The 16768-nt window shown below is 33.5% G+C and overlaps 1 protein-coding gene across 6 annotated transcripts in view; it reads left to right on the forward strand.

The window, feature by feature from the left end:
- CCSER1 (coiled-coil serine rich protein 1) overlaps positions 1–16768 on the forward strand; it is a 1296175-nt gene that overhangs the window by 257261 nt on the left and 1022146 nt on the right. For all 6 annotated transcript variants that reach the window (XR_009503213.1, XM_059922414.1, XM_059922413.1 and 3 more), the window contains exon 4: positions 1290–1383. Coding sequence is in view for 5 of the 6 variants with exons in the window: in XM_059922414.1 (XP_059778397.1) it covers positions 1290–1383 (94 nt within the window). In the remaining variant the exon portion in view is untranslated. The remainder of the gene's footprint in view (positions 1–1289; positions 1384–16768) is intronic.

Genomic DNA, 16768 nt, shown 5'->3' on the forward strand with positions numbered 1-16768 from the left:
AGAATGGCAGCCTATCTTTTGTTGCCTATATTTATAACATCTTTTTAATGCTATATAAATAAGCAACTTATTCTCACTGGTTATCCCTGCCACATTATATCATAGAACTTCCAAGAAACAGTTGATTTTGTTTATAGTTTAATTTATTAAATCCCTTGTAATTAATACAGATACAATGTAATACAATGCAACCCATTATAGTAATCGTTCCCTGTAATTTTCATTTACAGCAAAAAGCACTTATATTTGGCAATATTTATCACCTTTGAAACTACTGTTCTCTATTCACAGATAACATGTGTTTCTAAAGTTTAATAGTGTTTAATTCTATTTTTTACAGTGAGAGTGGTTTATTTAAAAGGTGCAGTATCCTTACTTTCAATCCCAAGAACTAAGGTGTCCATTTGATAACGTCATTAGGCTTTCTCTAATGAATATTTACTTCTTTAAATATAAATTATGGTAACATTCAAATCAGTGGACAAAGTAATCTGAAATGTTGTGGTATCATTTAACATTTAGGTTGCTTTTCTTGATGTTCTATTTTTTGTACTTTTGTTATTTCCATCCTAGTCTCTAAGAGTAAATTCTTGCTTTCTTAACATATTCACTACCAATCTATATACAGATATGCAAATCAGGACTGTATTCCTCCTTCAAGAATTTCTACCTCTGCACATCACTGTTTTCCCTCAAGATTTCTCAATATACTCTTCTAGTTTACTGTGCTATTTGCCCTCTTGAGAAAAAATGAAAAGGTAACATGATCTAGCTCTGATATTTATGACTTTATGAAAATCCATAATTAATTTTTAATCTAATTGATATTTATTTCTCCCATTCATTCCTCCTAATCTAAAGCAAATGATGGGGAAACAGTAACTGGATTCCCCCTCCCTTCCAGGCATAGTTTAAACTAATATTTCAGGGTTGGCCCTGTATACAAAAATTGTTTGAGAAACAATTCATTAAATGTGTCAGAAGACTGTTACACAAATTGGAAAGATAAATATTAGAAAAAGAATCTAAAGTTTTAGTTCACAGACTTCTATACATTTGAAAAACCTCTTTGTGCATTTTTAATGGGAGTTAAAATTTTTATAATAATTATTGAAATTTTTATTGGGCTGATAATTTTAAAGCTCATAAAATAAACAATTTCTGGGGTTCAGTTACAGCATTTCCTTTGTAATTTTGAGTTCTTTTTTGCTTCATGGCATCTACATGTGGATATTTCCTCAGGTTCTCAGTGTTTTGGTCTCTAACTATTGATTTTGCTTTTTCTTCAGGATGTTTTGAATAATTTGGGATCTTGTGAACTGGATGAAGATGATCTAATGCTTGATTTGGAATTTTTAGAGGAACAGAATCTTCGTCCTTCAGGTAAATATTGAATAAATGCACAATATCATACAACTCTGGTCCAAGTCATTTAGCTTTCATTGATAAGCTAAATATTGTTTAGGCTGCATTCAGTCTTTTCAATCCCCAGTTTCTGTATTCTGTGTGCAAGGCACATGCTAGGTACCCTGGACACATTATTCTGGTGATTTTATAATCTATTATGAAAATATAAATTTGGTTGGAAGATAATTATTAAATAAGAAAAAAATTATAAAACAAAAGTTCTTTCAAAGAGGGAAATTCTAATGAAACAGTTAATGAAAAAGTTAATATTTTCTTTTTTTGTGGAGGAGACAACAATTATAATCCCATTTTTCATTTATTTTATATAACCAAACGCAAGTTTTGTGGACTAAGTTTACTGTTTCAAATCTTAGCCACCTCAGTAATAACTGTGGTGGTTAATGTTAATGTGATAAGGTTGACTTCAAAATCAGTAATTACCAATAGCAACCACAAGTACACACTCGTAAACACACACACACACACACACACACAGAGTTATAGTGTGAGATAAATAAATTCTTGCTGAATGAATGAAGAAGGGAGCCCACTATATTTGTAATAGTTTAAATTTGTATTAAGGCATAAAGTGTAATGTCTTCAAATACCAAAACTATTCCTTTTGTATAGGAATTAATTGTGCACTCAAATTTAGATATTTGACTACAATGGCAAGTTTTTATTTTTTTTTACTACTAATAATACCTTAAACATAGTCATTTTCAAGTTAAAGTAGAAGTAACATTAAAGCTTTAAAATCTTGAGTCATACTGCATACATTTAAGAAAATCAACCTCTTGGAATTTATTGTCCATGTTTTTAACTTTTAGGAATTAGACATAATCTCTGAGGTTGCTTCCAGCTGTAATATTTTATGATGAATTTTTGTTCATGCAGTATTTTTATATTATAAATAATGTCATAGTAACAATTGTCAAAAGAAGGAAATAACAATGTATGTATTTTTTTACAGTCTATTTTAGGCTAATATCAAAAGCTAAATAAAATTTTTGTCTGCTTAAATGTATATTTAGGATAACCATTTCTTGAGACATTCTTCCTGCAGTTGATTTGACAGATATTCTTCTAAAAATGTAGATTTTTCTCACTTTTATGCAGATACCTTATACAATTTCGTCATTCATGTGTATTTATCTTGAAAGAGTCACACATGGTGACAATGTATACTTTTTTGGTGGGAAATTTGTCCGTATCTAGCAAAACTATACGTACATTTATCTTTAGATCCAGCTATCCAACATCTAGTAATTTAATCCTAACACACTGGAAATATACAAATTAATATATGCAAATAACTATTTATTGCAAAATATTTGCAAAAACAAAATATTGGAAAACCTCAAATGTCCTTCAATAGGACATTGGTTGAATATACAATGGTACACTAAGCAGTCATTAAAAGGAATAATGATGGTGTCGATATGTGCTATAGCATGATTGTAAAGGTATACTATCAGTGGAGAACTTTGCAATGATGAATTAGACGGGCAGTACCTAAAGTCACCGATCACTAACTTCACTACAAGTTAACAACTAGACATTTTGTCCCTCTTAATGCAATGACTAGAGAAGTACACAGCAATACCACTCCTGCCCACAAGTACTTAAATCTATTTGTCTCTTGATTAAATAATGATTTTACAGGAAATATTGGAATGACGAGAGAGGGAGTGTTAAATGGCACGATGGGATTGCCAGCAAGCAAACATAGGTAGGGGGCATTCTACAGGGTAAATGGTCTGGTTTCTTCAACAAATAAATGGCATGTTAAAAAGGGGAGGGGTATTGTAGATTAAAAGTAGCAAATACCATGTGACCTCTTTGTGTCAAAACATAAAAACACTATGCAAATATATTTCAGAGTTTATCAGAGAAGTTTGAGTAGTGATGGAATTATTATCACAATTATTTTTATTTTGTTGGGTGCTAAATATTTTTCTTTGGTTTTGTCTTTGAGGAAAACTCTTCATAGAGACACATGTGGTTGAAATAATATGGTATCTGAGATTTGCTTTACCAACAGTATGGAGAAGGGAATAGATGAAACAATGTTGGTAAATTATTGAAAATTATCAAAGCTGAGAAATAGGTGCTTGGGGTGAAACTTTCATTCATTAGTTGTAATGTTTTCTCTATTTTAGGTATTTTTAAAGATTTTCACAATAAAAATAAAACCAAGTAATAAGTAAGCAGAAATATAGACAGCATAGACATCTCAGCTGTGTTGGTTAGGCAGCCATGATAAAGAGCAAAGAATGCCTTAAAAATGTAAAAGAGTTAGCTCAATTTATTTGCTTGGGAACAAAAATGAACATTTGTAAACTTTAATTTCTCTTTTATAAAATAATGAGTGCAATGTACTTTGTTAGTTTATTTTAAAAAATGATATAACAAATATGATGAATCTCCTGAATCTGCCTCAAGGTGTAGATAACTTGGTTGAAACCAGAACTAGGGTACCTTATGAATCAACTGAGTTAACCAGATTGTTCATAAGATAAATGATGTTACTTTGCATATCTGAAGTACAGTTATAATAAGTGAGATAGTCCTTAAAGTGACTTGGGTTTGTTTAATGTTACTTAATAAAAGGAAAACCTATTTCACTTTGGATGCCACATTATGGGGTTTGAAAAAAGCCACAAATATCTGTTTATGTACATTAGCTCAGAAAGAAGAATTTTTGGTTGAATTGGTTTTATACAATTTGTTTTGTTTATAAGCAACGTAATTAAAGGTCTTATCAGAATATAAGAAGCTCATTATTGATAAATGATACTGGTAAAAAGCTCATTAATACTAAACATTCTAAAATACTGGTTTAAATTAAAGTCATTTTCAAAAGTCTGAAAACTAAAATAATTATACCATTTAATTCTACTACTTAAGTTACTGTGGACATCTTTTAATGTGCTTTTTATTTTATTCTTGCTATCTGTATTTTCATCTAAAAATGAATTATAAGTTTGCAGTTAGGTTTTCAAAAGTTGACCAGTGCAGTGAACAATATGAATAAAGTTTCATGAATCCTTTTAATATGTAAATATATCTATGGAGTCCTAAATTAACACACTTCCTTCCTAAAAAAAGAGGTAGTATGAATAAATAGTAGTATAAATAAAATATCTGTTTTAAAGTGCAGTAAGTGGATATTATCTTTTTTTTTTTAATGAAAGCAAGAAAGGACAATTTCAATGAAAAAAAGGTGTATGAATTCAAAATGAGTTCCCGAAAGGAGACTTGCCTTAAGGAGAAAAATAAAAGCAACTATTCTGAATAATTTACTCTGATCTTGGCATTATTTAATATTATCTTTTAAATTCTAATATAAAAGCTAAGATTTTAGATTAAAAAGCCTATGGATAAGCCTTCCAGATGTCTTTTATTATGTTTTCTTCAATTAAAGCTTAAATTACTTTTCTGGAAATTTTTTTATGTTCAACTAATATGCATCATGTTTAAACATAGGATTATCAATTTGTTTAATACCAGACATTCCATTTCCCCTGTGGTAAATTATTATATTTACTGTTTTTCTGTTTAATGCATCATTTATAATGCACATATGACCAAACAGTTATTTTTTAATTAAAAAATATGAGATGCTATCATTTATACTTTGATAAATTAAAAAGTATATTAGTGACCTTCCCACTTTTTATCTTTCTTTACTGTCTTATTCATGTTGGTATGGTGGTGTTTTTGCCACAGATTGAGTCATGCAAGATATTAGCAGTGTTGTTGATTAGATATACCTCAACAGCCTTTTGAAAAATAAAAGTATGAACAAGATTTACTAGCATTTAGTATCTCTAAGACTCAAACAGGTGCCCTTAAAATTTTATTTACCCTGAAATGCATGTTATGAACTACATAATCTGTCAAAGGAAAAATACCAGAAATATATTTTTGCCTAGTTTTCTTTATGTAGTTTAAAATTTTTGTGATTAGGATTTTTTTCTGTTAATTTAAGCATCTTACAAAATAATCATTCAAGAAAAATAGGGTAATGATTAAAGAAGGATATGAAAAATAAAATGAAGCCACAGATAAGATTGGCACACAAAATGTATACTAGTATTACCTCAGAGACCCAAAAATGTTACTTGGCGTATACTACTAGCATATGTGAAGAAAGAAACAGAACCAATTGCATTATTAAAAATATATACCATCAATCATTCAGTCAATCAGTCAATGCCTTTTTTAAAATAAAGGAATTCTTGTTACTAAGAACTGAAAGATATTTTGCTCACATGTCTTTATAAGGTATAAATTATTTGATATCAATAGTTTCCTCAGCAACTCCTTTCAATGCAAGCTGGTAGCACCATGTTACCAGTTCAGCAGAAGAAATTCTAAAAGGTAACACATCAGTGTAGCAAAAGCTAGGAGCTTCACGAGGAGCTTGCTTAATCCAAAAATAAAATCTAGTTCCTTGTCCATAGTTCATATTCCTCAGCTAATTTTAATGTTGAAAATAGTTAATGTAAATGATGTCAAGCATCTTCCTCAGACGTAAGGTAATTACCATAAAGCCTAGTAGAACATTTAATATTAAGCAGTGTTACTTCCCAGTGAGTCCTCCAAAATGAACTGTTTGCAAAATGTAACCCTTATGTAACAGAAAAAGACAAGTTTTCTACAAATAGAAGTGATCAAAACACCAGTTAAATATCAAACAGTGCATACTGTTCGATAAAGAATAAGAATTTGAGTTTTGGTTTTAGAATATTTAATCTATACCTATTCTTTAGCACAGTGAACTACAGCAAGGTCACATGTCTATTGAGGCTGCTCCTAGTATTACCTTCATAGTGGTAGAAGCTGATGGGAAGCATGCACCTGGCTAATTTGACAGTGAAGCATCATAATTAACTAAATGAGTTAAAGTTGAAAGGAAAAGAGGCTAAAACACATTTTGATGTTACCTGTTTGGAACATATTCATTAAAATACTATTTCTCCAATTCTTTCTTTTGTTAATACTAGGAGTGGGTTGTGTATAACCTTTAGCAATTAGTAGCTGGAGATCTAAGTTGATAGGAAGGAAAACTGAATGCCTGTAATAAGCCATGCTCTTTGCCTAAACTCTCTCAGCTTATCCTCACAGTAACTCTCTGAGAGGAAGTTGCATTTTAAAGATTCATTCAAATTAAAGAAACCACAAATTAATATCAAAAGAGAGCAGGCACTTTAGAGACAGACACATCCAAGTTAGGAAAGCAGCTTTGCCACGGTAGCCTTGGCAAGTGATCCAATCTTTCTGAGCCCTTTTCCCTCATTTGTCAATTGACAATAAAACTGTCTATCTCAAAATATCATCCTACCCAAATGGGTGACGTATTTACGTGTAAAGCGCCTTTCACAGTTGCCTAGAATAAAATAAGAGCCCAGTGCAAATTGCTTAACTCTCTTGAAATCTTGAATTCCTTGTCAAAAAATTTGTCCCATCGTTGGTTATTTTTCGTAGTTCTTAATTTCTTAATACTTCATCATTAGTCTGTATATTTAAAAATATGCTTTCTGATTTGAATTTTTATTATCTGTCATTTTAAATGGTGTTTTCTTAGTACTGATTATTCAAAAATTGTCACTTCGCTTATTACAGGTGGTATATTTCTGTGTTAAAATCAATAGTTAAATGCATGAAAATATTTTTTCAGATATTAGTCATGTGTCCAATATACCACAACATATTTAAAATAGAATTTCTCAGAGAAGGAATAAATTTCTGGTAAATACTTTAAAACTTATTAATGTAAATCATTTATGTTCAGAGAGAAAGCCAGTCTGTTCTTTTGTATTAAATTTGGTGTTTACAATTTGCAGTTGAGTTACTCAATTGAAAATATATTTTACTTATTTATCATTCTTTGATGAAAACAATGTAATGGTCATTTGGATGATTGGGTGAAGAAGTTTTTTATTGTTTTTGTTATTTATTTTGGACTGTATATCTAAAAACACCTGGGGCCAGTATCTCTTGGTATATGTCCAGATGCCAATAGGGAAGTAATGGTCCAATGATACCAGTTAGGAATTAATTAAGTAGTTGTCAAATTATTTTGAGTTTGATGAACAAGCAATATAAAATTCTGCAGTGAGTAAATTAAGGAGGTAATTTTTGTTATTAATTTTTAATGGATAATAGCACAGCAGAGCCGAGATGAAACCCTAGTGGCTTTGAATGGTAATGTACAAATTGCAACATCGTTCACACAGGGAAAATTATAAAAATCAACTGTAAGTTTTTACAAGCTTTGGCATGTCTCGGTCAGAAAAAGTGTGTGTAAGTTATTTTCAATATGATTGTATAAAGCTAAGAACATGACACTTAATTTTGGAATTATGACATAGTGGATAAAAATCTGGACTCTGGAGTTAGACAAATCTCAGCTGCAGTCAGGCTATGTAAACTTGAACGAATTATTTAATCTCTATAGTTTCCCTTTCTCATCTGAAAATAGGGACAGTAAAAGTATCTGCTTCGTAAGTTTGTTGTGAGGAATAATAACTTAAAGCAGAGTAGAATGTTCTGTCACATGTCTAGCAGATAATATTTTTTAAGAACTATAGAAAATACTATTTTTTTGCAATATCCATGATAAAATATGATGTACCTGAGCATTAATAGGAATCTGATTTTGCCAGTTTTGGTGATATTTCCAGTCTCTATTAGTGGAAGCTCTCAACTACATTTGCAAGTATAGTATTTCTCAAACTTTAATTATAGAATGCCACAACAATTAATTTTGTGACTATCATTTATTTCAAAACTTTTACATTATAGCATTAAATAAAATAATAGAAGAATAATAAATAACATTTATTGAATCTATGTGCCAATTCCATGAGGTAAATAACCCCTTGCACATTTGAGAAAATTTAAACTTTGATAACATATTACAGGTAGTGGATATCCCAGGGGAACCCAAACAAAGTTTTGCTAACTCTGAATGCTCTATGTTTAATCATTATGACTTTTTTGACTAATAAAATTAATTCATATAAAATTTTAAGATCACAAGTACACTGAAGCTTTTGTTTTAAATTGGTTCTTCTTTCTATTAACTTACTAAGTTACAAGCATCACTTATAAATGTCTGCCTTTGACTTCATGCAAGAAGCTGAGACTTACTTATATTTATTTACTAGAGCATCTGTGTTGTCCCAGGCACTGGTGTAGACACTTACATGTTTCTGTTTTTGCTTTGTTTGTAAGCTATAATTTATAAGCACTTTGGATTATCCCATTTAATCCTAACAACAATTCTCTAGAAATTATTACTGTTCTTGCTTTGATAATGAAGGAATGGAGATAATGAAGGAATGGAGATAATGAAGGAATAACACTCCAGAGAGTGTTATTATTGGTCCAGGACTGCAGAGATAATAAGTGGCAGAAGTAGGGTTTAAATTACACCATGGTGACTTGATGCCTACCTAATGTTTTCACAAAGCTCTCAATGATGTTTAGTTGCTAGAAAAAGCAGTTATAACAAAAGTGAAAAATGTTCCTTTGTAATACAGTGTTTGAGTAACAGTATAGTGAGGACAAAATTGTGACAAAAGTCATTTCCTGGGTTTCATCCCCTGGGGCTGTTGCTCTTTTCTGCCTTGAAAGGCTTATAGTACCTGTTATCTGCTTGGTAGCCATTAGATGGCGATCGTGTTCTGATAATAATGATAGTGACCCTGTCATACATTTGTATTCAGCTTTACAGTTTACAAGGGACTTCAAATATGTTATCTCATCAAATTATCACAATAACACTCTGAGACAGGTGTTAATATATCCCAAGTACAGTAGAGGAAGCAAATACTCTATGGTTAAAAACTTACTGAAGTTCGTATAGCCAATATTAACCCAGATCTTAACATTAAATGACAGGGTTTTTTCACTATCTTTCTGGATCTTGCGGCTTCTGATTTTACATAGTACAAATCTAATATATTTGGTTATATATTTTCCAAGCCCAGTGAAAATCATAGTTACATCTTAGAAAAGGGGAAAGGGTTGCTTTAAGCAGACATGCTGAACGTGGTGAAAAATAAATACCACTAGCAAAAAAGCAAGAGGAAAAGGCAAAAAAGCTTTGAAAAGTAGACAAAGTCATAAAGCAGAATAGTATGGGGTCATTAAATGTAAGAACAGACATCGCCATCTGCATCAGCAGGTCATGAGGCATTACTGTATTGCAGTATATTCCATTGCATTTAAAAATTATTATAGCCTTGAATCATTGAGAAAAAAATTATAGTCTGCATACTCTGATAAGATGGTAAGCTATAAAATTCACTTAGGAAATATATCTATCTGAACTGTTTTTATTTAACTCTTTAATATGTTAAGAGGAAACAGTTTCTTAGTTCTTCATAAACTTTATCCGGAAAGTATCATTTCATAAGGATTCTAGATTGCAAAATTGGAGTATATTTTAAAATACTTTTTATATAATTTTTATATTTCTCCCCATATTCCTTCCCCCAGATTCTTGCAAATGACTGAATAAACAAAAGGAGAGCTGTGAGAAGGTTTACTAATTATCATTCTTGAAAATTCAGTAATTTATTTATGGCCTACTGGTAGGGTATAGGGATCATGATATTACTTAAACTCAAGGCTGTACAATTGGCTGTAATATCTATTTTCAGGATAGACCAAAATTTTAATGGTTTTTGTTTATTTCTTGGTTTTGGCTGATAAATTTATTGATTGACCAATAATTAGTTCATTAATTTGATACTTTGCTTTCAATTCCATTTTTAAAATTTCAAACTTACCGGTTTTCAATATGATGTTCACCTGGGTGCATTGTTTTCGGTGTTTGGTTCATGATATTAAATGGCATCTTTAAATGACAGAAGAAAGGCCCTAACTGAACGAGAATTTCAGATATTATGAAGTGGAGCCTCTCCTGCCTCTGCTCTCCATGAATATTCAGAGTTTTAATGGCTTTGGTCAATATCGCACAATTAGTTTGTAGTAGAAATAGGCCTGTTAATCAGAAATTGACCAGCTCCATTTAGTAAGCACAATTGAAATTAATTATTTTATTCTTTATTATTGTTGCCAACAGAATAAGTCATTTGTATTTGTGAATTTAAAAGTGACTGGCTATTTCACCCATCAGACTTTGCTGTACTTCAAGAGGATTGCTTCAGCTACAAAGAAGGCTTTTAGATGAAACCGTTTTTAAGGTCTAATAACTATAGCTGAAAAATGTTTACACATTCTGACCTAATTTAATATTAAATGACAACAATTTTAATGAAGTCATAGAATTTACTTGTAACCTGCTATTGTAGCATTTCCTACTGTTATAAACTCTCTTCTCCTGTGCAAAAGGGCAGTCAAAGGCCCAAGTTCATTAGAGGATACAGTCAAAGGAAAAGATTTCTTTCATTCAGCATAGTTTTTCTGGAGCAATTAGAAAGAAAATATGTGTCTCAATATAGAATTTCATGGCCTTGTACAATTATGTGGTGACATCTCCACGCAATTGCTTGAATAATGCCAGCAACATCAGCTGTCACAATCGAAACGAACAAGTAATTAAGAAAACTAATGCTGGTCTTTCTTGTGAAGAAGTAGAATATTTATGTTTTTAAAATTGTTCACCAACAAGAAAAATAACCACTGACCTGAAACATAATTTTCTACAGTGCCTGAGGCAGAAAAGAGAGAAATAATAATGAACATTCACACTATTACAACAAATTAAGTTGTAATTATGTACACCAAAAACAATTACAGAGTCCCTTTTCCTTGGATTATAAAATTTTAATAGCATCATTTTATCAGGTGTCACTATAGCATCTAGCATCTTTATTTATGTTCTGCTTCTCCATCTTATTAACCAAAATTTCCGAAAGTTTACAGTGGAATTGGGGGTCTCATTCTTATGAGGACCACTTTTTTTCTCTAACCATACACCTTAGTATGCTAGGATAACCTACACTTGTCTGAATAATTAGTAAAGAAAACAATTAGAAAAGACCACAACTTGTCTGAATAATTAGTAGATTTGAATGAGCCATGACATTTGTGTCAAATGCTGATTCCCCAACCTTTTGATAAGAAATTGCTCAGTTTATTGCTTACTGAAGTGAGGGGGAAACGCCACCTCTGATGAACTCCAGTTGTCTTTCGGAGGGGAAAGAACAAGCTAGGATTTATAGAGATTTTGAATTTGGTTTAAGGCAGATATTTCAGTTTGAAGGTTTGATTGGGATTGGGATTAGATAAAATAGTTTCAGAATGTAAGATCTGTGGAAGCTACAAGGCGAGGATTTTAAAGTGAAAGGACGATTCTTAGTGCACAAGCTGTCTATTGATGCTTTCCACTGAAAAATTGGTAGGTCTTTTGGGAAAGCCCTGTAATGAACAGTGAAGCTATTTGAAATAGTTAAGTTATTCCAATAAAGACAGTAAAATAGTAAAATGACGTTCATATGCACAGTCACCTATTTGGGAGTTGGTAGTTTTAGGTCTCAAGTTCCCCACTGAGGGAGACAGAGGGACAGACCGTTTTTAGGTGGAGGCATCATCCGTCCAGATTTTCACTGTTGTTTGAGGTGCCATCATCACATATCAAGTCATTGTCTCATCATCCGTAAAAGTCAGGTTTTCCTCTTCTTTCTGCCGGATGATCTTTTTCTTTGCTGGGTCGTACGATGGAGCAGCAGCTGTGTAACATCATGTTAGATTCTGAAGATGACGTATCTGAAATCTGCAACATAAATAGTAAAATAAGGTTTCTGACCAGGATTCGTTATCCACTCTCAGCCAGCAGTCCAGTGCCCAGATTAAATAGGAGACGAGACCCCATCCCCATTCTGAAGAGCCTACAGAACCAGATATGGGGTTGTTAACGCAACTACTTTAATTTTCTGATATCTTTAATTTTAGGCAGGATACTTTGGGTAAGAGGACAAAAGCATCTCTAGCCTAGGCTGCAAATGGATATTCTGAATAAGGTTTAGATAGAAGAAATCTCTCCTGGACTGAAATATTTTAAAATTTTGTCTCAAGTGCAATCTGCTCTCAACATCCTAAGAATGATAGGACATATAAAAATATTATCTGAGTGATGGGTTAAACTAGCTTGTCATTGCAAATATATCCACATTTGAAGATGATTAAGAGAACTGAAAAGTTTTTTTTATTGTCTTCTTGTGAGATTTTGTCTTCTAATTGAACATTACTCATATGCACTGAAAGATCTAGACTTTTTGGATATCTTGGCACTAATAGTAATCTGGATCTGCTCCCTCATTAGAGTATTCATAGATCAGAAAATTATTAAAATACATATTATTGGGGGGTAATAATGGTAAAAAATATTCTGAGGAAAATGGAAATAAAGGTTATCACTAAGTTTACCAGGTGGTTCTTCTTAATAACATATTTTAATGATTTAAAGAGTCACATTATTTCACATTTTACTATCTCTGATATTGATGTATTTATAATGAAGATTTTTAAAAAATTTTATTAATGTTTTGGCCACACCGTTTGGCATGTAGGACCTTAGTTCCCTGACCATGGATGGAAACCATGCCTCCTGCATGGGGAGTGTGGAGTCTTAACCACTGGACTGCCAGGGAAGTCCCAGTATAATGAAGATATTTTAGCATCGTGTCCTGGATGGACAGCGGTTTTATTTTTCTTTTAAATAGTTACATAAAATGTGTCTTGCAATTAATGGTGTCTTAGATCCAAAAAAAAAAAAATCTTTAGATTAGTGGTCCCCAAACTTTTTGGCACCAGGGACCAGTTTCGTGGAAGGCAGTTTTTCCATGGTGGGGGGGAGGTGATGGTTCAGGCGGTAATGAGCGATGGAGAGCGGCAGATGAAGCTTCACTCACTCGCCACCGCTCACCTCCTGCTGTGCGGCCCGGTTCCTAACAGGCCGTGGACCGGTACCAGCCCGTGACCCAGGGGCTGGGCACCCCTGCTTTAGATAATAGGAATTTGAGAGAGCCATCGGGGTGAAGTGTTAACCTGTATATCTTTGACTTCATATTGCCTACATTTAAAGAATCCAGAATACTCCCCAATTCTGACTGGACACCCTTAAAGAGTCATATTTGCTTTTATATTGTTTTATTATTTTGAAAAGTAAAACACTTATCATCTTCAGTATAGTACTAACTGCAGTACTCATAATTCTCTACTTGTGTATGTGGGATATATACCATATTTTATTGTTTTGTGCTTATCCATGCATTTATATGTTCGTATTTTTTCCTAGCCCTACCTACTATGATCTTCATTATCCTTACATATAAAAAACACTACCCTTTAGAGAAGAGATTTCTGTTACTAAGAATTACATTTTTATCTCATATTCTACATTTTTATCACTCTGTGAAAATGCGAGAGGTCAACTTCAACCATCACTTAGAAATATTGACTCCAGAGTCTCTACCTCCAGTTTAAGCCTCTTTCATGTACAGATATATGTATATAACAGTCTGCTAACAGTTTTACTCGATGTCAGTAATATGCTTTGTATTTATTTTTATTTTTATTCATTTATTTGGCTGTGCCGGGTCTTAGTTACGGCAAACGGGATCTTCAGTTGCGGCATGCCTGGATCTTCAGTTCAGCATGCAGGATCTTTAGTTGCGGCATGCGAACTCAGCTGTGGCATGTGGGATCTAGTTCCCTAATCAGGGATCCAACCCAGGCCCCCTGCATTGGGAGTGCAGAGTCTTAGCCACTGGACCACCAGGGAAGTCCCAGTAATATGCTTTAGACTTAATAGATTCAAGATTAACATTATTCTTCCTGCCTCTTAATTTGTCCTTCTCTATTTCTTTCATCTCTTGGTGAATGACACCAACATTATGCAGACAAAAAATTGAAGCCAGATGTCACTAGGTTTAATTGATTCTACTTTTTAGCTATTCTTGATTCTACACCCTTCTCTCCACAATTCCTGTTTCAGTCTTTATTTGGGCCAGGATCATTTTCCTCTAATTCTATGTGACCCAGTTGGTTTTTGAGGCCCTTTCTCTGGCCCAAGTGTCCATTAGTTCCATCTTTGTTTTTTCTTTTTCCTCCCAGTGCCAGCCTTGATGCAGAACTCAGGTCCTCTTTCAATTTCCCATCTCTTACCCCACTGCACAAAAAAAATTCTATCAAATAAAAACTTTCATGATTAATGTTGACTTTATTTCAGAATTTGGAGTCAAGGTGGAGTAATCATCTAGTTCCAGTGAGAGAGAAGTTAGACCGTGTATTCAGGAAGTTCATTTTGCTCTCTCTTCTGGACTTTCCTCAGTTTCTTTCCTACAGCCACATTCTTCTCCAAATTCTGGCCCATTTGTCCTTTTTCCTTCTTTAATTCATGCAAAGCAGATCTACAGGCTACTCTCAGGGCTAGGTGTCAGCTGGCTCATAGGCCCAAAGGCAGAGTCTCCACCTCTAAAATGGTTTAGCAGAACATTTTCCTATCAAAGGTAGGGCTCTCCCAACTAGATTATTGTAACTGCTGCTACGTCTTGTCTCTGTCTCCTTACATGCTTGCCTCCTGTTTTAAGTTTGACCTCCTCTAATCCATTCTCCATATTGCCCACAAGGTATGCTAGCATGCCAACCTGATATTGGTCACTGACATATTTTTAAAATTTTCAGTATTCCCCATTGCTTTCATTATAAATTCCAGTTTCATTAGTGTGGCTTACAAAATTCCCAAGCTTCAATACTCACCACTTTTTCTACATAGCAAGATTGACTTCCAGCAAATAATTATTGAAGGTGTACTATCAGCCCTAAGACTATGGTAGCAGACACGGGCCGTGTAGCATATGGCCTAATGGAAAATTCTATTTTTAAATGGTTGTTAAGGAAGAAAACAGCAGTGTGCAGTGGAAGGATATAGCCATCTTGGCAAGAAAAGACTTCCTGAGGAGGTGATATTTAAGCTTTTACATGAAGGATAAGTGGGTGTTCAGTGAGGTGGTGGGGGAAATGGTTTAGCAAATTGGAATTCGTAGAGGAAAGTGTGACACATTGAGGAACATCAAGGAAGCCCAACGTGCTTTGGCAGAGTACGGAGTAAATGGCACTAGCTGAGTGACTTGAATGAACCATGTTCCTTCTCACCCATATGATGTTTGAAGTGCTGTCTTCTGATCCTGAAATGTTCTTTCCTTTCTTATTAATTATCAGTGTTCAACTGCTAAAATAGAGTCTGAAACCACTGATCTGTTTGAATGAAATTAGAACACTTCCTAACACCATACACAAAAATAAAAAAATGGATTAAAGACCTCAATGTAAGACCAGACACTATAAAACTCTTAGAGGAAAACATAGGAAGAACACTCTATGACATAAATCGCAGCAAGATCCTTTTTGACCCACTTCCTAGAGTAATGGAAATAAAAACAAAAATAAACAAGTGGGACAAAATGAAACGTAAAAGCTTGTGCACAGCAAAGGAAACCATAAACAAGACGAAAAGGGAACTCTCGGAATGGGAGAAAATATTTGCAAATGAAGCAACTGACAAAGGATTAATCTCTAAAATATACAAGCAGCTCATGCAGCTCAATATCAAAAAAACAAACAACCCAATCCAAAAATGGGCAGAAGACCTAAATAGACATTGCTCCAAAGAAGATACACAGATTGCCAACAAACACATGAAAAAATGCTCAACATCACTAATCATTAGAGAAATGCAAATCAAAACCACAATGAGGTATCACTTCACACTGGTCAGAATGGCCATCATCAAAACATCTACAAACAATAAATGCTGGCGAGGGTGTGGAGAAAAGGGAACCCTCTTGCACTGTTGGTGGGAATGTAAATTGATACAGCCACTATGGAGAACAGTATGGAGGTTCCTTAAAAAACTAAAAATAGAACTACCATACGACCCAGCAATCCCACTACTGGGCATATACCCTGAGAAAACCATAATTCAAAGAGTCATGTACCACAATGTTCATCGCAGCTCTATTTACAATAGCCAGGACATGGAGGCAACCTAAGTGTCCATCGACATATGAATGGATAAAGAAGATGTGGCTCCTATATTCGACGGAATATTACTCAGCCATAAAAAGGAACGAAACTGAGTTATTTGTAATGAGGTGGATGGACCTAGAGTCTGTCATACAGAGTGAAGTAAGTCAGAAAGAGAAAAACAAATACTGTATGCTAACGCACATATATGGAATCTAAAAAAAACAGTACTGATGAACCTAGTGGCAGGGTAGGAATAAAGACGCAGCCATAGAGAACGGACTTGAGGACACAGTCGGGGAAGGGGAAGCTGGGACAAAGTGAGAGAGTGGCATTGACGTATATACACTAC

The sequence above is a fragment of the Balaenoptera ricei genome, chromosome 5 (assembly GCF_028023285.1).
Source record: "Balaenoptera ricei isolate mBalRic1 chromosome 5, mBalRic1.hap2, whole genome shotgun sequence".
Classification (NCBI taxonomy): Eukaryota; Metazoa; Chordata; class Mammalia; order Artiodactyla; family Balaenopteridae; genus Balaenoptera; species Balaenoptera ricei.